The sequence below is a fragment of the Cucurbita pepo genome, unplaced genomic scaffold (assembly GCF_002806865.2).
Source record: "Cucurbita pepo subsp. pepo cultivar mu-cu-16 unplaced genomic scaffold, ASM280686v2 Cp4.1_scaffold000337, whole genome shotgun sequence".
In the NCBI taxonomy this organism is placed as follows: domain Eukaryota; kingdom Viridiplantae; phylum Streptophyta; class Magnoliopsida; order Cucurbitales; family Cucurbitaceae; genus Cucurbita; species Cucurbita pepo.
In genome coordinates, this window is record NW_019646578.1 from 21942 (window position 1) to 47320 (window position 25379).

The 25379-nt window shown below is 36.1% G+C and overlaps 2 protein-coding genes and 1 long non-coding RNA gene across 6 annotated transcripts; all 3 read left to right on the forward strand.

The window, feature by feature from the left end:
• Window positions 1-5639: 5639 nt before the first annotated feature.
• LOC111785033 lies at window positions 5640-8089 on the forward strand. 4 transcript variants are annotated; one of them, XM_023665516.1, is made up of 6 exons: window positions 5640-5703; window positions 5892-5966; window positions 6213-6323; window positions 6415-6531; window positions 7298-7642; window positions 7723-8089. In XM_023665516.1, the coding sequence occupies exons 1-6, from the start codon at window positions 5692-5694 to the stop codon at window positions 8038-8040; spliced, it is 978 nt and encodes a 325-aa protein (XP_023521284.1). In that variant the 5' UTR covers window positions 5640-5691; the 3' UTR covers window positions 8041-8089. The 4 variants fall into 4 exon arrangements, with proteins under 4 accessions (XP_023521284.1, XP_023521285.1, XP_023521282.1 ...); XM_023665517.1 differs by having other exon boundaries at window positions 6216-6323; XM_023665514.1 differs by having other exon boundaries at window positions 5674-5709.
• Window positions 8090-9627: 1538 nt separating this feature from the next.
• LOC111785032 lies at window positions 9628-10449 on the forward strand. The gene is made up of 2 exons (XM_023665513.1): window positions 9628-10002; window positions 10083-10449. Exons 1-2 carry the CDS (start codon window positions 9628-9630, stop codon window positions 10398-10400), a joined length of 693 nt encoding a protein of 230 aa, XP_023521281.1. The 3' UTR covers window positions 10401-10449.
• Window positions 10446-12111, forward strand: LOC111785034. Its single transcript, XR_002813613.1, has 4 exons — window positions 10446-10529; window positions 10642-10701; window positions 11644-11727; window positions 11828-12111. It is a non-coding gene; the product is annotated as an uncharacterized LOC111785034 (long non-coding RNA).
• The last annotated feature ends 13268 nt before the right edge of the window (window positions 12112-25379 follow it).

A 25379-nucleotide genomic window follows, 5' to 3' on the forward strand; every position in this document is an offset into this window, starting at 1 on the left:
CATAACAAACAATATTCGAATGGTATTAAATTGTATATAAAAGTATTAAATTGTTTGCGTTGTTTCGACTCTCATGTTACGACCTTTCGAATGGGTAGTTGCTCTAGGGTAACATGCAGGCCGAACATGGAAATCTCACGGTGCAACTTAGTGGTGGAGACCATAGGACGTGTTGATATACTTCCTTCTCCCACTCACTATAAATACTTTCTCTATTCACCTTGTTATTGACTTATGCAAATACCTTCCGAATGGAGGACGCTCCCAGGGCGACACGAGACCGAGCATGAATCTCACGGTATGAATTTTTTAGAGAGCGTTAAAAAAAATGATGTATCTCATATACCTTTTTCCTCTCGGTAAGTATTTTAGACAATTGGGTTTCAAAACGAACAAGAAAGGCATCTTGGAGACTACTGATTTCAACAATATCATCATTAGTAATAATCATGATATGAACAACGACCAAGGAATTTCCATACCTCAAGGTCCAATTACAAGGACGAGAGCCAAGAAGCTACAACAAACCTTATACAGTTATATTCAAGCTATGGTGAGCTCATCAAAGGAAATTCTAGAAGACGTTGGTGACCTCCCTTATATGTTATGCAAAGTTGAGCTTACGTTCCATACTTTCCCTTGGGTTGATTTCCATATCAAATCATGTCATCAACATAGGTAAGAGCAGGGTGCATAAGTTGCTGTGTTCTTAACAAATAAGCTTGGATCAGCACATGAAGACTTAAAACCACAAAAATTAAGATATTGAGTAATCTTACCAAACCAAGCATGAGAAGCTTGCTTGAGTCCGTACAATGCCTTCTTAAGTCTGCACACATAATCAAGATATTCCTTAGAGGTAAATCCTTGCGGCTGCTCCATAAAAATATCACATCCAACTCTCCATAAATGAAAACATTTTTCACATCAAGATGACATAATTTCCAGCCTTTACTAGCAGCTAAAGAGATGATTGTTCGTAATGTTACCATCCTTGTGACCGGACTAAAAGTCTCATCCTAGTCTCGACCATATTATAAACTCACTTACAAGTAATTAAATCGGCATCACAAGGTGTTGTACAGATAAAACTGAAATATGAAGTGTTGTACTGTAGCTGTATTTTACTACCCGTAAGACTTCTACTTAAACTTAAATAACTCTTATAAAGACTCAACTTATTAGCAAAGAACTACTTAAATGTGTAACTAATTTATTTGTAGAAATAAAGCTAACAGACTCCTAACAAAAATGAATAACTTGACTGATTCAAACTAGCAATAAGTTGTTCTAAATTCTGACATTTTCCTAATAGAGCATGTATCAAGATCACAATTAAGATTAAGGGTTATACCTAGTGTAGTTTATATGTAGAACTAAAGGTTAGACCAATGTGCACCAAGGGTTAGGTTAAGCTGAGTGGATCATGAGTGGCATGTATTTAAATTCTCTAACTCCAATAATGGAGTTATTTAATGATTTATCTCTTAAAATACTCAAGCCACATGCTACTTCTTTTTCAGGTAAAAGCAAAACATCCCTATACAGCTGACAACAACATCGCAATTCGGGACCATGGTACATGCATAGGGTAGCTGTACTTATTTTCGTAGACTTAGATTAGAATATGGTATTTTTAATTTTAAAGCTATTTATTTTATTTAGTTTTTGTTGTGTCGTTTAAAGATATTTTGAACACGTAAGTCCATGCAGTATTTTCAGATGAAGTTTATGTTTTATGATGAAGTTTTTATATGTTTAATTCTGCATGCTAGTATAGATGATTATGATGATAGCGACTCTAGGTAAGTTGAAATTTAGGAGCATTATACTATTTCTTTTTCAAACCTTTTCTAAAGACTTTAAAACGTGTCTTTAAAACGTGTCTAGTAGGGAAAGGTTTCCACACTCTTTCTTTTTCAAAATAATCAAAATGAGAGATGGTTGAGCTTTCCCTTTCGGGCTTCTCCTCAAGGCTTTAAAACGTGTCTAGTAGGGAAAGGTTTCCACACTCTTATAAATGGTGGTTTGTTCTCCTCCCAACCAATGTGGGACATCACAATCCACCCCATCTGCTAGCGGTGGATCTGAGCCGTTACAAATGGTATCAGAGCCGACATCGGACGATATGCCAGTCTTCTTGCTGTACCCCGAAAGGAGGTAGACACAAGACGGTGTGCCAGTAAGGACGCTGGACCCCGAAGGGGGTGGATTTGGGGACGGTCCCACATCAATTGGAGGAAGGAAAGAGTGACAGCGAGGACGCTGGCCCCAAAGGGGGTGGATTGTGATGTCCATCAATGGTTGGGAGGAGAACAAACCACCATTTATAATGATGTGGAAACCTTCCCCTAGTAGACGCTTTTTAAAGCCTTGAGAGGAAGCCGGAAAGAAAAAACCTAAAAAGGACAATATCTGCTAATGGTGGATTTGGGCCGTTACACCTTAAATCTTTCTAGAGTGCTTTAAACTTAACTTTTCTTGGAGTCTTATAGATGATCTAAACATTTTGGGAGCATCCAAGCGGTTCACCTCACAACTTTAGACTTAAAACACTTCTACTCTTTACTAACCAAATATAAACGCGAAAACATACCTTTAAACCTCGAAACTAGTATAAAATAAGACATAGCTTTAATGTTCTAAATAACATAGTATTTATTAAAGCATCTTAAAAATAGTTGCAAAAAGTAATTTCTAATTTATCTAAAATTTAATATTTGTAGGTAACGTCTTTGGTGTTAATGCAATTTCTCAAAAAATAATAAAATACTTTTAGATATTCACATATATTATTAGGGTCTAAATCACTCATTATTCATCATTACTAATTAATCTAAAGTTGAATATTTATAATTAAGATCTCCCTCATTAATATGCAATTTTCGGTAGGGTCAAGAAGATAATAAATATTAAAAAAAAAAAATAGTAATTTCTCCTATTTTCAATAAATCTTAAATTACTTTCTGAAATTAATATTTTATTGATTTTTAAAAAAAAAAAAAATATATTAATTTGTAATAATTACTATTATTATTACTTAATAAATTTGAAGATTTTTTAAAATATTAAATTAAGATCTATTCAAAATAATGGACTAAAATTACCACAATTACTTAAACAAAATTAATTTGTAATAATTTACGTATAGAAGTAGTTGTAATAAGTTTGCATGAAACATTTGTACATTCTAGTACTCTTCCCTAATTAATAAACGAACCTTTCGAGAGTTTACAAAATGGGAGAGAGTGTTAAAAAAATATGAATCAATCAACATCTCGTACAGTTGACAAATGCACCAGAATCATCTATCTTTATTCATTCGTTCCTATGCCTTTTTATCGGAAAGTTATTTGAATTGACAAAATTTATTGAGTTTGGTCTAGAAAATGTCTCAACTCGACTCAATTCAACTCAACTCACGAACATGAGAATGACACTTAGAACTCATTAGAATTACAAGTTAGCAATAGAAGAGTCTCGAGACTCATTGACTAACAATTTTGTTTATCGTTTTCAAATTTTGTTAGAAATAGAAGAGTCGAAAATAACCGTCTCTCATTTATTATTTTTTTTTTAAAATTAAACTTATTAAAAAGGATAATATATTTTTTTAATCATATGTCAAAATGATCTTAATTCGTAATTGACCTATACATGAATAATAAAAAAAATAGTCTATGAAATTATAATTAAGTTCCTTTATTTCCACTTATTTCTAAAACATCCTCATTTCAACCACATTATCAAAGAAAATAAAACAAAATAAAATAATAAATAAATAAATAAATATTATGATGAAAAGTAGTGATTATGTATCATTTTGTTGCCACGTAGAAATCAAAATAGAAATTATTAATTATAGACAATCATTATGACAACAAATTTTGATTTATTACGTCAAAAATAAAATATTTTGGAAAAGTGTATAGAGCAGACAATGATCTGCTTATGATTTTTATTTTTTATTTTTTGCATCATTAATTTCGTTTTAATAATTGTTATTTAAGTCTTAGTGAGGACATGCACATGAATTCAAATAATGAAAATGAAATTATGAAAATGTGTGACCATTCATTAGACTATGCTCTTCAAATCTAGCAATGATGTTACACATTATCATGATAATAATAAAAAATTCAAAACTTTGGCTCTTTGTCTTTTAACCGTTTCGATTAAATACCGAACATGCATAAAACGTTCATATTAGGAGTGTTTATATGATCTAATAACTAGAGATTATCATTTCCAAACTATAAAAATTAAGTTGGGTTAGATTGAATGTTTTTGACTTTGAGCGTAAGCTCTCATGGCTTTGCTTTGGGCTTCCCCAAAAGACCTCATACCAATGGAGTTAGTATTCTTCGCTTATAAACCCATGATCATTCCCCAAATTAGCCGATGTGGGACTTCTATCATCCAATAACGTGATTTTAATTAATAATATAACATATATTGTGAATGAATATACATTTTTTTTAATAATAATTAAAAACAACTCGAACACCCAATCCAACATAACTCAACTAACTCAACTTAATATGAGAATAGAGAATAGAGAGTAGAGTTGAGTTGTGTTGTGAACTCTATTCGGGTTAATTGGGTAGGAGACCTAAACAACTCAAAATTTAGTCCAAACAATCTCTCTGTCCCGATACATATATGATCGGCTTTATAAATTCATTAGTTTTTTTATTTTTTTAAATAATATATATATTTTTTAGTTAATTGGGTAGGTAACATTTAAATAATTGAAAATTTTAAAAAAAGAAAAAAGAAAAAAAAAAATATATATATATATATATGATTTGGCAAAAAGCAAAACTTACATGCCGTTCAGACACGTGGACCAATCATATGGTGCCACTCTCAAGCTCTTTTTGTCCTTTTTGTTTACAATTTTGTTTATATATTTTTTCTTGTTTACTTTTTTCTTTTTATTTATTTATTTTCTTTTTTATATACACAATATCATTTATTTTCAATTAATCAATTCAATGTTCTAAAAGTTTCATAATTATTACTTTTATACTATTTTTATATAATTTTCATTTATTCGTTTTAGTTTATTTTTTCATCTATACAATATTATTTAAATTAAAAATTAAGAATTAAAAATAGTAGCATGAGAACCAATATTAGCATTTTTAATAAAATATTCCATGGTATCAATTAATTTTTAATTTATAATATTGATTTTTTTGTATATACACACTCTTTTAAATTACAAATGGTATGAGAGTTAGACACTAGACGATGCATCAACTAAGAGGTTGAGTTTGAGAGAGGGTGGACACGAGATATTGTGCCAGCAAGAATATTGTGTCAACGAAGAGGTTGAGCTTGAGAGAGGATGGACACGGAGTATTGTGCCAGCAATAACATTGGACCTGAAATAGAGTAGATTAGAGTGTCTCACATCGATCCGAGAAAGGAAGTAGCCTTCCCAAGGAGGAGGGTGGACCTCTAATCCTATAAAACTGTTTTGAATCGGCCTTACTTTTCTCCTTTGTTTGTTTCATACGCAACAATTGGAAAGAGGTGTAAGAAATCAGTGAGTGAGTGAGTGGTTTATGCGAGCGAGAGAAGAAATCAGAGCACGCGACTGTTACTGAAGACTCTCCTTCTTTCTCTCTCTCTCTCTCTCTTTCCTTCCCAATTTCTGAAGAACCGGAAGAACAATAAGCTCTAATGGCCAATCGAGTTCTGGTTTTTTCTTGTTTCTTTTCTTCTTCTCATTTCTTCTTTGAATTTCCGTTTTCGTTTTGTTTCTTCTTTCACTCTGTTTCAGATTCTTAACTCTAATTCTCTCTTTCTGTTCTTCGTTCCATTTCTCGCTCTCTCTCTCTCTCTCTCTCTCTCTTTGATTCTTACTGTGTTTTCTTTGACAGAGTGTGAGAAAAATGAATGCCAGACTTCGACCCGACATTCAATTCCAGATACAGAAACCGTCAATTCATGATCAAGTAAGGCGTTCCACTGTTTAATTAGTTTCTGTTTTCTTGAAATCTTAAGAGGATCGTTGGGAGAGGAGTCTACTCGGCTAAATCATGAGTTTATAAGTAAAAAATACATCTCCATTGATATGAGACCTTAGGCTTTGACAATATCTTACCATTGTGGAGGGTCTGTGTTAGTTGCTTCGATTTTCACGGGTAAATTTGATATTGTTTACTAGTCTCATGAAATGAACAATGAATTTGTTCTAAAAGCAGGAGAATAAGAAATCAGGAAGGAGCATAGAGATGGGAGATGAAAACGGTGGAATTATGAACAATAGACGAAGATTAAACAGAGAAAAGAAAATGGCATTGCTACAAGATGTATTCGATTCCTTCATTTTCTCTTTTTTTTGATCAAATGTTATTTTTCTGTTCTACTGCGCTTAGTTCTGGTTGCATCTTTGAATTACAGGTTGATAAGCTGAAGAAGAAGCTGAGGCATGAGGAGAATGTTCACAGAGCTTTGAAGAGAGCTTTCACTAGACCTTTAGGAGCCTTGCCTCGTCTTCCTCCTTATCTCCCTCCATCTGTAAGTCTCTATCTCTTTTAACCTTACAAATCAGAATCATTATCTTTTTCAATCTGCAGTTATAGACGTTGAGGATTGTTGGGAGGGAGTCCCATATTTGACTAATTAAGGAGAAGATCATGAGTTAATAAGTAATGAATATATCTCTATTGGTATGAGGCCGTTTAGAGAATCCAAAAGCAAACCCATGAGAGCTTATGCTCAAAGTGTCTAGAGGGTCGTGGTTTCTAACATGGTATCAGAGCCATGCGCTTATCTTAGTCATGTAAATATAATCTTTAGTGTCGAACAAAGAAGTTGTGAATCTTAAAAGTGTAGTTAAAAGTGACTGTGTCGAACAAAAGGGTGTACTTTGTTCGAGGGCTCCAGAGAAGGAATTGAGCCTCGATTAAAAGGAGAGGTTGTTCAAGGGCTCTATAGGCCTCAGGGGAGACTCTATAAAGTATTTGTTCAAGGAGTGGATTGTTGAGGATTGTTGGGAGGTCATGGGTTTATAAGGAATACGTCTCCATTGGTATGAGACCTTTCGAGGAAACCAAAAATCAAAGCCATAAGAGCCTATGCTTAAAGTGGACAATATCATACCATTGTGGATAGTCGTGCCTACTTCTTACGTTATGCTCATAGTCCACTCGTTTGATTCCGGGCAGGCTTCACCCTTCCCGATCTTGCTCTGAGATAGTACTGAAACCATCTTCATTAAGCACTTTATTCTGTTGAATTTTATGTATGTCCAATGTGTCACGTTGCATCCTTGTCCTTGCAGACACTTGAGCTTCTAGCTGAAGTAGCTGTTCTTGAAGAGGAAGTTGTCTGGCTTACAGAACGAGTTGTGAATTTTCAACAAAATCTTTATGAAGAAGCTGCCTATGTTTCCTCACAGCGGAATGTCAAAAATTTTGTCAATACCTCTGATCAAACAAGGAATGCCAAGCAAACCTCTTGGAAATCCAATTCACCTTCAAAGGAAAACCAGTTGGCTTCTTGTTATGTGAAAGATAAACCTTCCCCAGAAAAGAAAGCCACAAAAATTATCAGCCCATCCAAAAAGACAAAGATGCCAACTGAACATGAACTTGCAGAGAAGAGCTTAGAAATTTTGAAGTTGCAGGTTTCAATTGATTTATGATCTTGCAATTCATGTCTTTCTGTAATTATTTGTCATATTGATCTTATTTCATACTTCTCCAGCTTGGGTCCAGATTAATGGATCATGAAAGAGCACAAGAGAGTTCTTGTGGTGCATCAGATAATGTAGAATCTAAGACATCAGCTAACGAAATTTCTGAGGATATTGTGAAGTGTTTGTGTTCCATTTTTGTTCAAGAGGGCACTCCGAGAGACAAATGTATCAAAGGAAATGATATTGTTTCCAGTCGATGTCTCTTTACGGTCAAAGCGAACCCGATTTATCTCAACAAAATGGTTAACACAGTTCCCCTAATTCACAGGCTAAAGTATGCTGATTTTCTTTGTAAGTTGGGGATTAAGCATATTATTTTCCTTTGAATTTATTCTTGTTTAGTAATGATGTTTAGATACCTACTTGGAAAGCTTGCCTCTGTGAACTTAGAGGGTCTTAACCAGCAGCAGAAGCTTGCCTTTTGGATTAACACCTATAATTCTTGCATAATGAATGTGAGTTTCTCGAGTTTCTCGAGTTTTTGACGAATGGTTTACCATGACCTGAAATATAATTGAATCAAGTTTGAATGGCTTCTGGAAAATGCACTGAATTGAACATTTTCAGGCACTTTTGGAGCATGGAATACCAGAGACTCCAGAAAGGGTTGTAGCTCTAATGCAAAAGGTAGAAGGATTCATACCATTCATCATGTTCTTTTGAAATTTCTTTTCGCTTCTCGCCCAAATGTCGCACCAGATCGGAAATGGTTTGGATGTTTGGGGAAGTTTCTATTGGGAGGGAGTCCCACGTTGGCTAATTAAGGAGATGATCATGAGTTTATAAGTAAGGAATACATCTCCATTGGTATGAGGTCTTTTGGGGAAACCAAAAGCAAAACCATGAGAGCTTAGACTCAAAGCGGACAATATCATATAATTGTGGAAAGTCGTGGTTCCTAACATGGTATCAGAGCCATGCTCTTAACTTAACCATATCAATAGCATCCTCAAATGTCGAACAAAAAAGTTGAGAGCCTTGAAGGTGTAGTCAAAAGGGACTCAAGTGTCGAATAGAGGTGTACTTTGTTCGAAGGCTCCAGAGAAGGGAGTCGAGCCTCAACTAAAGGGAGACTATTAGAGGGCTCCATAGACCTCAGGAGAGGCTCTATAGTGTACTTTGTTCGAGGGAAGGATTGTTGGGAGGGAATGATTCTGGGTTTATAAGTAAGGAATACATTATCAAGTTTATGCAAAACTGTACCTCACACTATTGAGGAAGAGCCTTGAAGGTGTAGTCAAAAGGGACTCAAGTGTCGAACAGAGGTGTACTTTGTTCGAAGGCTCCAGAGAAGGGAGTCGAGCCTCAATTAAGGGGAGACTGTTAGAGGGCTCCATAAACTTCAGGAGAGGCTCTATAGTGTACTTTGTTCGAGGGAAAAATTGTTGGGAGGGAATGATTCTGGGTTTATAAGTAAGGAATAGCGCTTATCTTAGTCATGTAAATATAATCTTTAGTGTCGAATAAAGAAGTTGTGAGTCTTAAAAGTGTAGTTAAAAGTGACACAAGTGTCGAACAAAAGGGTGTACTTTGTTCGAGGGCTCCAGAGAAGGAATTGAGCCTCGATTAAAAGGCGAGGTTGTTCAAGGGCTCCATAGGCCTCAGGGGAGACTCTATGAAGTATTTGTTAAGGAGTGGATTGTTGAGGATTGTTGAGAGGTCATGGGTTTATAAGGAATACGTCTCCATTGGTATGAGACCTTTCGAGGAAACCAAAAATCAAAGCCATAAGAGCCTATGCTTAAAGTGGACAATATCATACCATTGTGGATAGTCGTGCCTACTTCTTACGTTATGCTCATAGTCCACTCGTTTGATTCCGGGCAGGCTTCACCCTTCCCGATCTTGCTCTGAGATAGTACTGAAACCATCTTCATTAAGCACTTTATTCTGTTGAATTTTATGTATGTCCAATGTGTCACGTTGCATCCTTGTCCTTGCAGACACTTGAGCTTCTAGCTGAAGTAGCTGTTCTTGAAGAGGAAGTTGTCTGGCTTACAGAACGAGTTGTGAATTTTCAACAAAATCTTTATGAAGAAGCTGCCTATGTTTCCTCACAGCGGAATGTCAAAAATTTTGTCAATACCTCTGATCAAACAAGGAATGCCAAGCAAACCTCTTGGAAATCCAATTCACCTTCAAAGGAAAACCAGTTGGCTTCTTGTTATGTGAAAGATAAACCTTCCCCAGAAAAGAAAGCCACAAAAATTATCAGCCCATCCAAAAAGACAAAGATGCCAACTGAACATGAACTTGCAGAGAAGAGCTTAGAAATTTTGAAGTTGCAGGTTTCAATTGATTTATGATCTTGCAATTCATGTCTTTCTGTAATTATTTGTCATATTGATCTTATTTCATACTTCTCCAGCTTGGGTCCAGATTAATGGATCATGAAAGAGCACAAGAGAGTTCTTGTGGTGCATCAGATAATGTAGAATCTAAGACATCAGCTAACGAAATTTCTGAGGATATTGTGAAGTGTTTGTGTTCCATTTTTGTTCAAGAGGGCACTCCGAGAGACAAATGTATCAAAGGAAATGATATTGTTTCCAGTCGATGTCTCTTTACGGTCAAAGCGAACCCGATTTATCTCAACAAAATGGTTAACACAGTTCCCCTAATTCACAGGCTAAAGTATGCTGATTTTCTTTGTAAGTTGGGGATTAAGCATATTATTTTCCTTTGAATTTATTCTTGTTTAGTAATGATGTTTAGATACCTACTTGGAAAGCTTGCCTCTGTGAACTTAGAGGGTCTTAACCAGCAGCAGAAGCTTGCCTTTTGGATTAACACCTATAATTCTTGCATAATGAATGTGAGTTTCTCGAGTTTCTCGAGTTTTTGACGAATGGTTTACCATGACCTGAAATATAATTGAATCAAGTTTGAATGGCTTCTGGAAAATGCACTGAATTGAACATTTTCAGGCACTTTTGGAGCATGGAATACCAGAGACTCCAGAAAGGGTTGTAGCTCTAATGCAAAAGGTAGAAGGATTCATACCATTCATCATGTTCTTTTGAAATTTCTTTTCGCTTCTCGCCCAAATGTCGCACCAGATCGGAAATGGTTTGGATGTTTGGGGAAGTTTCTATTGGGAGGGAGTCCCACGTTGGCTAATTAAGGAGATGATCATGAGTTTATAAGTAAGGAATACATCTCCATTGGTATGAGGTCTTTTGGGGAAACCAAAAGCAAAACCATGAGAGCTTAGACTCAAAGCGGACAATATCATATAATTGTGGAAAGTCGTGGTTCCTAACATGGTATCAGAGCCATGCTCTTAACTTAACCATATCAATAGCATCCTCAAATGTCGAACAAAAAAGTTGAGAGCCTTGAAGGTGTAGTCAAAAGGGACTCAAGTGTCGAATAGAGGTGTACTTTGTTCGAAGGCTCCAGAGAAGGGAGTCGAGCCTCAACTAAAGGGAGACTATTAGAGGGCTCCATAGACCTCAGGAGAGGCTCTATAGTGTACTTTGTTCGAGGGAAGGATTGTTGGGAGGGAATGATTCTGGGTTTATAAGTAAGGAATACAATATCAAGTTTATGCAAAACTGTACCTCACACTATTGAGGACATATTCTATTTATATTGGCAAAAGATTAACTAATAGATCCGATTTCATAGGAAACTAACGAAGTAAGCCTATTCTTATGGCATGACTAACTTCAAGCTATTCTAATGGATTGACCAATTCTAACATACATCTCTATTGGTAAGGTCCAAAGCAAAGCCACGAGAGCTTATGCTCAAAGTGGATAATATCATACCATTGTAGAGAGTCGTGATTCCTAACAGTTTCTCCAAGCCACTAGGTTATGACTTCAATGGCCTCGATGTCTCTCAAAGTTTGCAAGTGCAAGCATTTGAACATCGATTGGGAACTTAATATTTTTGCTTCGTTTCTTTTTCCATGATTGTATCAGGCCGAAATAGTCATTGGGGGATGCATACTCAATGCAATGACAATAGAGCAATTCATCTTGCGACTATCTTAACACCTGAAGTTTGTAAGTTTACTCTCTAAATTAAACTTCACTCTGATTATAAGCAATGATTGAACTCATTCTTGTTCATTAAACGTTACTCTTTTCCCTTTTGGTGCATCAGATGCGTTCGAAGGCTGTCGTCGAAAGTTACGAAGCTGGTCGTCTCCTCCTGTAAGTTCGCAATTTAAGGGTACATTCGAATAACCAGCTCTGAAGACGACTATTTTCCGTTCATTGAATGCATTGTATGAATGAAAGGAAGGTTGAGAGTATACATAGGAAGTCATGTGGAGGAAGAGTTGGAAGAGTTTGTTTCAAGTCATTCCTAAGATTTGCTTTTAAACAAGTTGGATTCATGAAGTTGAAAATGCTGTTCAGAGTGTATAGATAGATACATGTGAATGAAGGCTGGTTTGTGGACTCAATAAATCTCCTTTGAAGAATTTTTTTCTTCTAGTGTCTTGCACCGACACATAGAGATGTGTACTTAACTTGAGAACTAGAGTGCTGATTCTCGAGTAGGCTTGTCTTGTTCATCTTTTTTTTTTTTTTGGATCAATGATCTTGTAGAGGAATGAATTGAAATTTTGTGTGTTTTATTATATTCAAAGCCTTTTCACTTTCAAAGTCTTTAGATCTTTTAATCTTCTAAGGATTGAAATCTTGGAATCTATTATCGAGTCTTTTCACAGGGACTCACTAGGTGTGCTTGAATACGTATCCCCTAGATCTGACTTGGTCGGGCACAATACATTACATGTTGCTGGACGCCACAAATAAAGAAAGGATCGCATGATATCATGACGAATATAAATATCAAAGGCAAACATCCTACTAACATAATATAATAGGAAAGTATTGTGATGCACATTACATACATATATGTATGAGGTCCCCATGATTTACATTCATAGCATAACATTAACATCATTCATGTTCTTCTCTTCCATGACATATTACATACATGCATTATGTATACATGGCAATCATCACATTATCCATTTGATAACTTCACATGGCAAGACATGACATGACATACATGGCATTTCATTTCATTTATAACATTGTGTAATGGATATCATATGCATACATTACATAACATCATATGTCCCGATTTCTGGTAAAGTTTGAATTTTGTTTTTCCAAATCATTTCATTATACCCCTCTAAAAAGAACTTTCGTCCTCGATAGTACCTGCATTCAGAAACAACTCGAGGTATTTCTCCCTCATCTCATCCTCTCGTTCCCATGTGGCTTTATCTCTTTGCTGGTTTCTCCACAATACTTTGACAAAAGCAATGTCCCTGGTGCGTAGAGTTTTTACCTCACATGCCAAGATCCTCACTGGTCTTTCTTCGTAACTCAACTCTTTTGCCACTTTTAGGGGTTTATAGTCTATCACGTGCATGAGATTGGTCAGATACTTACAGAGTACGGATACATGAAACACGCTATGCACCACTGAGAGGGACAGTGGTAGGGCTAATCTATATGCAACGGGTCCGGTCCGATCTAAGATCTCAAAGGGTCCTATAAAGCGTTGACTCAACTTGCCTTTGCGTCCAAACCTTAAAACATCTTTCATTGGGACCACCCTCAGGAATACCATGCCGCCCACTTCAAATTCTAGACTCATTCTCCTAACATATGCATAACTTTTATTTCTACTTTGAGCAGTGCACATTCTTGCTCGAATCTTTTGCACCATCTCATTGGTAACTTGGACTAATTCGCGACCCACTAACTCACGTTCTCCTACTTCATCTTAACACAATGGAGTCCTGCACATTTTATTATATAAAGCCTCATACGATTCCATGCCAATAGTTGCCTGGAAGTTGTTGTTGCAGGCAAATTCCAAAGCCTCATACGATTCCATGTCAATAGTTGCCTGGAAGTTGTTGTTGCAGGCAAATTCCATTAGATGAAATTTCGAGTCCAAGCTACCTACAAAATCTAATACACAGGCATGTAGCGTATCTTGTATGATCTGGTTCAAACGTTCCATCTGACCATGTGTCTATGGGTGAAATGTGGTCTGACCATTTGTCTATCTTTGGGTGAAATGCCGATGTAAAGTGTGGGCCTCGATCTGAGACAATTGACATAGGAACTCCATGCAATCTAACAATTTCCTTCATGTATAGTTATGTCCAACTGTCCATTGTGTAGGTGGCTTTACCAAGAATGAAATACGTTGTGATATGGAATCAATCCAAGGAAAAGTATGAAATGGATTACCTTGATGATCAAGATCAAGAGTAAAGAAAACTCGTTTCTAAACTCGTGATTCGAATCACTCCACAAGAGGTTTGATCACTACCACTTGAATGACTCTAGCATATAAGTTCTAAACTCAAGAATTTGTAAGGAAGATCTTAGCTCTCAACAAAGCTAAAAAATATAAATTCTATTCCTTTTTAGTTCCAAAATGTGAGGTCTCTAATCAAAGAAAAGAAGGTTTTATTTAGCTTTACAACCTTAACCTATGTGACACATAACTCCCACATTAAATTGACTAGTAAATAAGAAATACCCATAACCTCCCTATTAAAATATAGTAACCTAGGTGGGTTACAATATAACCTTAACTCTGATATTAAAAACTAGCTTAAATATGAGAAACAAATATTTAAATTATAATTAAGATAATGCAATGAATGAAATGTGCTTATTAGTCATCATTGGACTAGTTCCATAAATTCAGGTGAGTTCATTAAATGCAACTTAAAGTGCATTTAATGCATCTCTTTCTTGAAGCTCAACTTTGCACAACATATAAGTGAGTTCTCCAACATCTTCTAGAATTTCCTTTGATGAGCTCACAGTAGCTTGAATATAAGTGTTCAAGGTTTGTTGTAGCTTCTTGACTCTCGTCGTTGTAATTGGACCTTGAGGTATGGAAATTCCTTGGTCGTGGTTCATATCATTCTCCCCTCTTGAGAAGGTTTCGTCCTCGAATCACAGCCATCACCTACATAAAAAAGACTCAAATCAACAACAGTAAAAGTTGCACTAACACCTTACTTACCTAGTAAATTAATTTTATAAGCATTGTCATTGATGCGCTCCAGAACTTGAAATGGTCGATCTCCTCGTGGTAAAAGCTTATATTTTCTTTGAGTAGGAAATCTTTCTTTTCGGAAATGCACACAAACCCAATCTCCTGGCTTGAAGATGACAATCTTGCGTCCTTTATTAATTCGGGTGGCAACCTTGGAATTTTGCTTCTCAATTTGTTCTTTTACTTGCTTGTGCAGTTTATGAACAAACTAAACCTTGGCATTTGCATCAAAATTCACAAACTCTTTTGACGGCATAGGTAACAAGCCCATGGGAGTTAAAGGATTAAAACCATAAACAATTTCAAAAGGTGTGCATTTAGTAGTGCTATGGACTAACCCTATTATATGCAAATTCTATAAATGGCTAACAATCCTCCCAAGTCTTAAGATTCCTATCAATAATAGCCCTAAGCCTAGTAGTCATTGTTTTGTTAACAACTTCAGTTTGTCCATCGGGTTGAGGATGACAAGTAGTTGAATATACTAGCTTAGCTCCTAACTTACCCCATAAAACACGTAAAAAATGGCTTAAAAATTTTACATCACGATCACTAACGATGCTTTTAGGAATGCCATGCAATCGTACAACTTCCCCAAAGAACAAGTCAGCAATATGTTTTGCATCATCATTTTGTGACAAGGAATAAAATGAGCCATTTTACTAAATCGAACAACCACAACAAAGATGCTATCATATCCTTTCCTAGTCCTAGGTAAACCTAAAACAAAATCCATTGATATATCAATCCAAGGACCATTAGGAACAGGTAATAGAGAGTATAAACCATATGGTTGAAGCCTAGACTTAGCTTGTTTACATGCTATGCAACGAGCACAAACTTTATTAACATCATGTCTCATTTTAGGCCAAAACAAATGTTCAGAGAGCATATCATAAGTTTTAGAAACTCCATGGTGAGCCATTAAACCACCGCCATGAGCTTCCATCACAAGTAGTTTATTATGGAACAAGATGGTATGCAAAGTTTGCCTTTTCAGAACAAAAATCCATCTAACAAAAAGTAATTATCCACAATGAGTCCTTTTTCACAAGATTCAACAAAAGGAGCAAAGAACATGTCATGTTGATACAACTCCTTTATGTGTTCAAAACTCAACAACTTAGCATTCAAAGTATTGAGGAGGACATACCTTCGTGATAAAGCATCGGCAACAATGTTCTCCTTACCTTGTTTATATCTTATGACATAAGGGAATGTTTCAATAAATTCTAACCACTTAGCATGTCGTCTGTNTGAGTTTGTTTTGTGCTCTCAAATGCTTTAAACTTGCATGATCCGTATGAATAACGAACTCCTCACTTACACTTTTAGGTGTAGGCCAATCTTTTATAGCCTTCACTTTTTCCTCGTCAACCTCGACACCATTAGATGAAACTACAAACCCAAGAAAGTTAACTTTTTCCATACAAAAGCTACATTTCTTTAAATTTACCTACAAACATTTGTTTCTTAAAGTAGTCAAAACANCTACAAACATTTGTTTCTTAAAGTAGTCAAAACATTGCTTACATGGGTAATATGAAACATATAAGCTTACTGATTTGGCTTTTCTCTCTTTTTTTTTTCTCTCGGCTGAGTGCTACTCTCTTGCTTTTCACTCAAGCTCTTTTTTTCACTTACATCTTTTGGAGATAATGGAACAAGAGTTGTTTTTCTACCCTTGTGAGTAAAAGAGTATCGATTTGCATACCCATCATACATTACCTAACGATCAAATTGCCAAGGCCTCCCCAGTAGTAAATCTCCAACATGCATGGATACAACATCACATAAAACATCATCAACGTATTTTCCAATAGTAAAAGAAACAAGAGCTTGTTGAGTTACCCGTACTTCCCCACGATCATTCAATCATTCAACCATTGAAACAAGAACTCACAACATTGGTGCAACTACCGCTATCAATGACAACACTACAAGGTACAAACTAAACAAGACACCGAGTTTTAAATAAGTTCTCTCGTTGGTCTAGGCCGTCCAACTTAATGTGGGTGTTTAGAGCTCGTCGAGTAACCAAAGATATTTGTGTAGGGTCCTCTTCACTAAACTCCTCACTCTCATCATTTTCCTCATTCACGTCGTCATGTGCCTCATCGTTTGTAACAATTTCTCCCTCCTTGATGGTCATAATTGCATTTGGGCAATCTCTACTATACTGTCCTACCCCTTGACATCTCCAACACTTTAAATCCCTATTTCGAACATTAGACTTTTCGACTTTTTCTTTCCCTGTTCTAGAACTCTCACCTTTCTTAAATTTAGCTTGAGGCTTCTCATTAACCTCTTGATTTCTATGCTTATAATCAATGTTCTTACTATCCTTTTTCCATGTAGAAGTAGAATTGGAAAAAGTTTTAGAAGAATACCATGGAGAACTTCCTTGGATTTGCCTCTTGATCTTAATTGCAATGTGCAACAACTCCTCGATATCAGAATAAGGCTGTAAATTAGTCTTGTCTGCAATCTTTGTGTTTCACCCATTAAGAAACTATGCCATGGGAGCCTCCATGTCCTCATTGAGATCAAGTCGATCCATCAATGTATCCATCTCCTTTTAATAATCCTCCACAGATTTGCGTCCTTGTTTCAATGCTTGAAGCTTTTGTGCCATGTCTCGTTGAAAATATTGTGGAACAAAACGCTTTCGCATGGACTCTTTGAACTCGTACTGACATCAATTTATCCCACCAAATTTGAGCATATTGTTTGAATTGAGCAATGCATAACAGTACCTTCTTTTAATCACTAAAATTATGACAGTTGAACACCGACTCTACCGTTTTCTCCCATTCAAGGCACTCCTCTGGATCGGTTTTGCAATAAAACTTGGGAAGTTTTAATTTGATGCTCCCCACGCTACGATCAAATCTATCGTCATAAGGAACTCGTTGTGGTAAATTATGATACCTTCTTCCACAGCCTCTCCCTCGCATCAAGCCACGACCAATCGCCTGTGGATTATCCTCGTGTTGATTAGAATTGTCTTCCTCATATTGATCAGTAGATTGGGCAGGTAGTGGAATCCTCTCTCGAGCTTGATTTTGAATCTTCATTCTGCCTATTCGATCGGTCAACTCTTATATTCCTCGAATTAGTCTTTCCATGGTTCGTTGTTGTACTTCTCTCAATCATGCATCAGNTCATTCTGCCTATTCGATCGGTCAACTCTTATATTCCTCGAATTAGTCTTTCCATGGTTCGTTGTTGTACTTCTCTCAATCATGCATCAGTAATGTTAGAATTGTCGTCTGGATTTTCCATGCTACAAAGAAAGTTAAAAGAAAAAAAAAAAGGACCTCACAAGTGCTCCTTCACGTGTGTTCACTCGTAAATGTAGTTCACTCGTGCTTAGCACTCAACACTCGAATCAATGTATCATGTTGAACACAACTCACTGTGGAAAACACTCGCACTCTTTATTAACACCGATCGAGAAGAGAATACAGGACACTCTGTAGAATACTTCTGCTTTTTATTGTTTTTGGATTTCTTGGATGAATAACCTAGGTAGGGTGGAGAGGTATTTATACTAAGAGTAAACAATCTATATTTAACCAATCTAAATNCTACTGGTACGTTTTCTAGGATCTTTTATTTTCCTCTTACATCTATGACACATGCTAATATAGCTCAATGGCCTTGTTGGACTAATCTCCTAGCTTTTATTCTCGAGATTACCTTTGGAATAGTCCTGATACTTATGCCTTTACATTTAAAGCTAGGTCCTGCTAGTGGTGAAAATACCACTTTATTTTTTGCGACAGTCTATACTAGCACGGTTTTCAGCTAGCCAATCTATACCTAATATTACGTCAAAATCAATCATCTTTACTACTATTAATAAATTTCTAAAATTTTAGATTTATGTTTATTTAGTTTTTTTTATATAAGTAAAAAATTAAAAGTTCAAACATAAAATTAAATTTTATGGGTAATGAATAACTAATTTTTTAAAAATAAAATAAAATATATTAAAAAATTGATAAACATAAAAGGAATCGGTTGATAGTTAAAGATCTATTAAATATTAGATTTGAAAGTTGAAAGAAAATGAATAAGAACTAATTTAGACGTAGTAACATATGAGCGTTACATATAATAATCCAGAGGAAAAAAGAACGACATTTAACACACACACACACACACACAACCCTCTGATACCAAATGATATGGAATCAACCCAAGGGAAAGTATGGAACGGATTACCTTCATGATCAAGATCAAGAGTAAAGAAAACTCATTTCTGAACTCGTGATTCGAATCACTCCACAAGGGGTTTGATCACTACATTTAAATGACTCTAGCATGCAAGTTCTAAACACAAGAATTTGCAAAGAAGATCTTAGCTCTCAACAAAGCTAAAAAATAGAAATTCTATTCCTTTTTTATTCCAAGATGTGATGTCTCCAGTAAAAGAAAAGAAGCTTTATATAGCTTTTCCAACCTTAACCTATGACACATAACTCCCAAATTAAATTGGCTAGTAATTGAGAAATACACATGACCTCCCTGTTAAAATGGCTAGTCAAGGGTGGAATAGAGTAACCTATATGGGTTATAATATAACCTTAGCTCCTATATTAAAAATTAGCTTAAATATGACAAATAAATATTTAAATTATAATTAAATAGTGTAATGAATGAAATGTGCTTATTAGTCATCCTTGAACTAGTTCCATAAATTCAGCTGAGTTCATTAAATGCAACTTAAAGTGCATTTAATGCATCTCTTTCTTGAAGCTCAACTTTGCACAACATATAAGGTCTCCAACATCTTCTAGAATTTTCTTTGATGAGCTCACCGTAGCTTGAATAGAACTGTACAAGGTTTGTTGTAGCTTCTTGGCTCTCGTTCTTGTAATTGGACCTTGGGGTATGGAAATTCCTTGGTCGTGGTTCATATCACGTTGACTTTGTCAAGCTGTTCACAATTATCCATATGGCTATATTCTTCCATTTTCATTTCGGTACACTTAGGGGCTGCAACAATCTTGCTGTTCTTTGTCTCAGTGCCTTGGTTTGCTGGAATACCAAGCATTTACTTACAAATTTCGCTATATCCTTCTTCCTACTACGCCACCAAAAATGTTGTTTTAAGTCTTGATACATCTTTATCAGGGTGCATGGTGAACGGGAAATTATGCGTCTCGCCTATTATCTCATTTTGCAGTTCTTCTACCACAGGTACACACAAACGACCTTGGTACAGCAATCCGTCATCAGACGATTTAGAGTACCCATCAACTGGTTTTGTCACTAACTCATTAAGTATTTTTCTTAACCCAGTGTCTCCTAGTTGAGCATCGATGATCCTTTGTCGGAGTTTAGGTTGGACCATTTAATTGGGCTAGCTACGCTCTAATTCCTTTCACTGCTGCCGTGATTAACGTCGACAAATGGGTTGTCTTTCTAGTTAGGGCATCTGCAACCACATTAGTCTTCCTAGGGTGGTACTAGATGTCAATGTCATAGTCTTTTACTAGCTCCAACCACCTTCATTGTCTCATGTTCAGTTCCTTCTGAGTAAAGGCATACTTCAAACTTTTGTAGTTGGCGTAGATTTGAGTTTTCTTCTCATACAAGTAGTGCCACCAAATCTTTAATGTAAAGACTACCATTGCTAGTTCCAAGTCATGCATGGGATAATTCTGTTCATAATCCTTTAATTGTCGAGATGAGTATGCAATAACCTTTCTGCGCTGTATCGTCACACATCCTAGGCCCTTTTTGGAAGCATCACTATAAATTACATAGTTTTTCGTGTCGTAGGGCATTGTTAGTACTGGTGTAGCCACCAGCCTATCTAATATGTGGAAATCATTACAAGGGGAGTAAAATTCGGATTGCCTTGTTGATCAAATATCTCAAGGCAAGAATATTGTTTGAGATTCGAATCACTCCACAAGCAAGATCGATCATGTCTAGCTTGAATGATTCTTGTTGATCAAATATCTCAAGGCAAGAACACTTGATTGAGATTCGAATCACTCCACAAGCAAGATTGATCATGTCGAGCTTGAATGATTCTACATGCAACCCAAACTACATAGAATTGCAATGGCTAAAGAAAAGCACAAATGCTTCTTTTACTATATTTTCAAAGTCTCTTACAAATACAACATACATGGCTTTATATAGCCTCAAAATGAAACTATTAAAGACATTCCAAGAGTTGTAACATTCATACTTAAGAGTCATAATTAACCATTATGTAATTGTAACCTAAAGTAAATAAAAAGTCTTAAAATACATTAATGAAAAAAGTAACTCTAAATTACTCTAAATTGTAATCTACCCAAAATTTATAACATGGAACTGATGGTGTTACTATAACACGTGCGGAAGCAATTTGGATCTTAGGCACTCTAAGTACATAAATTATAGTAAATTAGCTAGCATGTTCAAAAGCATTAAAACTCAATGAGTTTGAATACTAACCTTTTGTAGTTCAAATTACTTTTTCTTCATGAACCGGTTTTGAACAACCACTAGTGTCTTCCCTACTATTCTCTGGCCTTAAGACGGGATTGTGGAATCCGATGAGTGACTAAACTTGATTAGAATTTAGTATATGTAAAGAGAGAGTTTTGAGAGATTTTCTCAAAGTTTTTCAAGCAAACTTTCCATGTACCTTATTACTCTATTTATAGAGTCATCTTTGCATGTCCATGCAAATTTGAGACTACCAAATTTTGACACTCAAAATTCCACTCACTCAAACAAGGATTTTTCCATGAAGTGAAGTCAACATTTTGACTTTCTTTATTTTAATTCAACAATTAATTTAAATAATTAATTTCAAATCAAAATAATATTAAATGATTAATTAAACAATTAATATTTAACATTAAATCAAATGCCAATCCGAATGAATTGTGGCATATATTGATTATGAATCACTATTCATAATTAAAATATTTAAATCTTATTTAAATATCTCCAATTCTCTCTTTGTGTTTAATTCATAATTAAAACAAAATGCGGTTAAATATATCGTATATATTTAACGTGTATTCCACAATTTGAATTCGAACACTTCGAACTCACTCATCACACTATTCTAAGGTTTAGTCCGATATGAGCTAGTAGAGGAACCTAATGGACCTACAGATCATGGGCTCCAATGATTCGAGATTAACCGGCTAAACTCATTAACTTTGTTAACCAACATTCGTTAACTACTAGGACACTCCACTATAGCCTGGTAGTTGCACTCCTCTCACTATAGATATATTTCTGTCCATTTGATATAACCATGATTAGTAAGTCGATCCTTCACAGGTTGTTCGTAACTAGAGCTGGGTCAATTAACCGTTTTACCCCTGAAGTTACTTCTTGTTCCTTAAGTCCCACTGATCCTCTAATGAACAATTGGTTTGTGGTCCAACCTGTAAACCGAATCCCTCTCAGGCCAATGAGAGGGTGGGGCCCCTTGTTCAAGACTTGGAGTCAGTACTTAAGGGAACTACCTCTCTTCAATCCCTGAAAGTGGGTAGGAGCAAATTCCATCTTGCACCCCACGTCCCCAGCCATTCACCCAGTCTTACCCTTGAAATGGGAGGCCTATTGAGTTGGCGAACTCGAGCCACTCTCACCCATGCAAATCTAAGGATAATTTCGAATAAACAAGAGTTCATGGTTAGCTTAGGATTAAGATCGAGTTACCTAGGTTATCAAATGAAAAGAAAATCAGTCTCAACAGTAAACGACATTATAAAGTGAGAGTCATTTTCTTCATGGTCTGATCTTATGCAATACTCATTGCATAGGACGCCCCCACTCACATGTTTTCGCATGTACAATTTAGTGATCACATTGTTTATGTCATATACAAAAGTGTGCTGCATCCATTGTGTCCCCAGGATAAGGTACTCAGCCTTATCCATGTACTATAGATCATTTTGACTATATACTTGAACTTGATCCACTCTTATGTCTCTACATATAGTTCAAGTAATCATACTATAGTCAGAATGTTCTTATTTTATTGAATTTAGATTAATAATAACTTTATTGAAAATAGAATATGTTTTTTGTTTACAAACTATGAGTTTTAGGACATAATACCCAACAGAAACTTCATTCTTCTTGAATGTGACATGAATTGAAATATCTTATGATAATTTCAACAACAATATTTTCTTTAGATCTTCATTGAAGTATACTGTATGATTGATGTCTCTTAGTTCATATCAGCTTCTCTCAGCTCAACTTTTCCACCTAGAGGATGAGGAAGTGGGCATAGGGGCTGACCCCCTATTAGTGGTAGAGGAAGGGGTAGAAGAGGAAGAGGTGCAGTACGCTAGGAGTCAGTGAATTGACTGAATGAAACGGTGCCACTCCCAACTCGCTTCTCAAGCAACATTTTTCCCCATAACTACCCTAACGGGACTGTTACAAGCGGTTATGCTAATGATGGTAACCACAAAATGTTGGATTTAACCCACGATTGTAAAACAAGTAAAAGAGGCAAAGGAAAAACTTGAGGATCGAGAGCTTTTGGAACAAAGTAATCTTAAGCACTTAACTTTTCACTTCTCCTTTGTTGTTGTGTTGTTGTGAAAATAGAATACTTCTCATTAGTATTTATAGTAGAGAAAGCACTAAACTTGTTTCCTAAACCATCTACTCGAGTAATGAACCACTAAAAATCTTTTTAACCAAGCATAAGGTTTGGTTCACAACCACAAAACTTGGTCCACAATTTGGCAACTGCTACCAATTCTCCTATAGTTGCTCCATAAGTAGTAAGTTTTTCTACTAAGTCTATTAATAATTCTCCGAAGGTTATTACTCCATAAGCTAGTAACTTGTTCTACTAAGACTACTAACAATTCTTCTAAAGTTACTATATAAGTTAGGAACTTGTTCTACTAGCTCACAATCTCCTCCGTAAACTTAATTTTGTTCGAGAATCTTCACTCCCAACAATTCCCGCATCTCTGCAAACTTAATCCTTGTAAGGGCCTTAGTTAGAATATATGCACGTTGCTCTCTAGTGCATACGAACTCCAAAATGATTTGTCTCTTCACAACACACTCACAGATGAAGTGGAAGCAAATGTAATTCTGTTAGCTGCGTCCGTCAATATCAGATTCTTCATGAGTGCAATAGCAGATTTGTTGTTGATGTAGAGAGTTACCGACTTTAGTTCACTTCTAGTCACTTCTCTCAACAAATTTCTCAGCCACAATGCTTGACACGACACCATAGTTGCTGCCATGAACTCGGTCTCATAGGAAGATAGTGCCACAGTTCGTTGATTCAGAGACTGCCAAGAGATCAAATTTTAGTTGAGATAAAACGTCATTCCTGCGGTGCGTTTCCTATCGCCAATGTCTCTAGCTAAATCACTATCGATAAAACCAACTAGTTCTTTAGGACCTCACCTTCTTTGATTCTTCAACCCGTAGCTTGTGGTTCCGTTCACATAGCGGAGAATTTTCTTAATTGCTTGATGATGCATCATAGTGGGCTTTTTCATGTACCTACTCATTATCCCAACAGCATATGAAAGGTCCAGATGAGTATGAGTAAAGTACCTTAGCCTTCTAATGACACGCCCATACTTAGTGGAATTTACCAAGTTTCCTTCAACATCTTTCCTGAGTTGTAACTTTGCTAACATGGGATACTTGGTCGGGTTGCACTCCTCCATCTTAAATGGCTGCACAAATTCTTAGCATAGATCAATTACTTTAGCATGATGCAATCTTTTCGTTAGTCTACTTCAATACCAAGGTAGCACGTGAGTAACCCAAGATCAATCATCTCAAATTCTTTCATCATTTGTTGCTTGAACTCTTTGGCACCTTCCACACTTGTACCAGTGACGATCACATGATCAACGTACATGCCAACAATGAGTGTTTCAGTCCCATTGTGTTATTGTATACAATGCTTGTTCTTGCGAGCACTTCATGAAGTTTAGAGAATCTTTAAGCTCTTGTCTAGACGGCCTTTGACAACTTGTAAACTTTGTGCTCTTCGACTTGATGATGGACCCTTCTGGTTGGGCAACATACACTTCTTCTTGGAGGTCACCATTTAGGAATGTTGATTTGACGTCCAAGTGATGACCTCCCACCCGTGTTGAGCTGTTAGAGCAAGAATTAACCTTATAGTGTCCAGTCTAGCCACAATGCGAAAACCTTCTCAAAATTAACTACTTGTCGTTGCACGTATCCTTTTGCCACGAGTCTTCCTTTATGCTTGATGAAATTTTCTTCACTAGTCTTCTTCAACTTAAACACCCACTTCAAACCGATGGGCTTGTGTCCGGACGATAAGTTAGTTAATGCCCATGTCTTGTTCTTCTGAATGGCTTCAAGAACTTTTTGCATGGCCCCTGCCACATCATTTCAGTTGAAGCCTCAAGGTAGGTTGTCAGATCATTTGTTGCGAGCAACACTAACTCATCGGGATCTAATTCTCTTCAAATGTATCCGCATAAATTTCAGCAAGAGAACGAATCTTCTTTGGTCCATCCTCTAATGTGGATCCTCCTATGCTCTCACTTGAGCTCTCTTGTTCTAGGGAGTCCATCATGCCTTGTGGTGTCACCAATGATGACATTTGTGGACT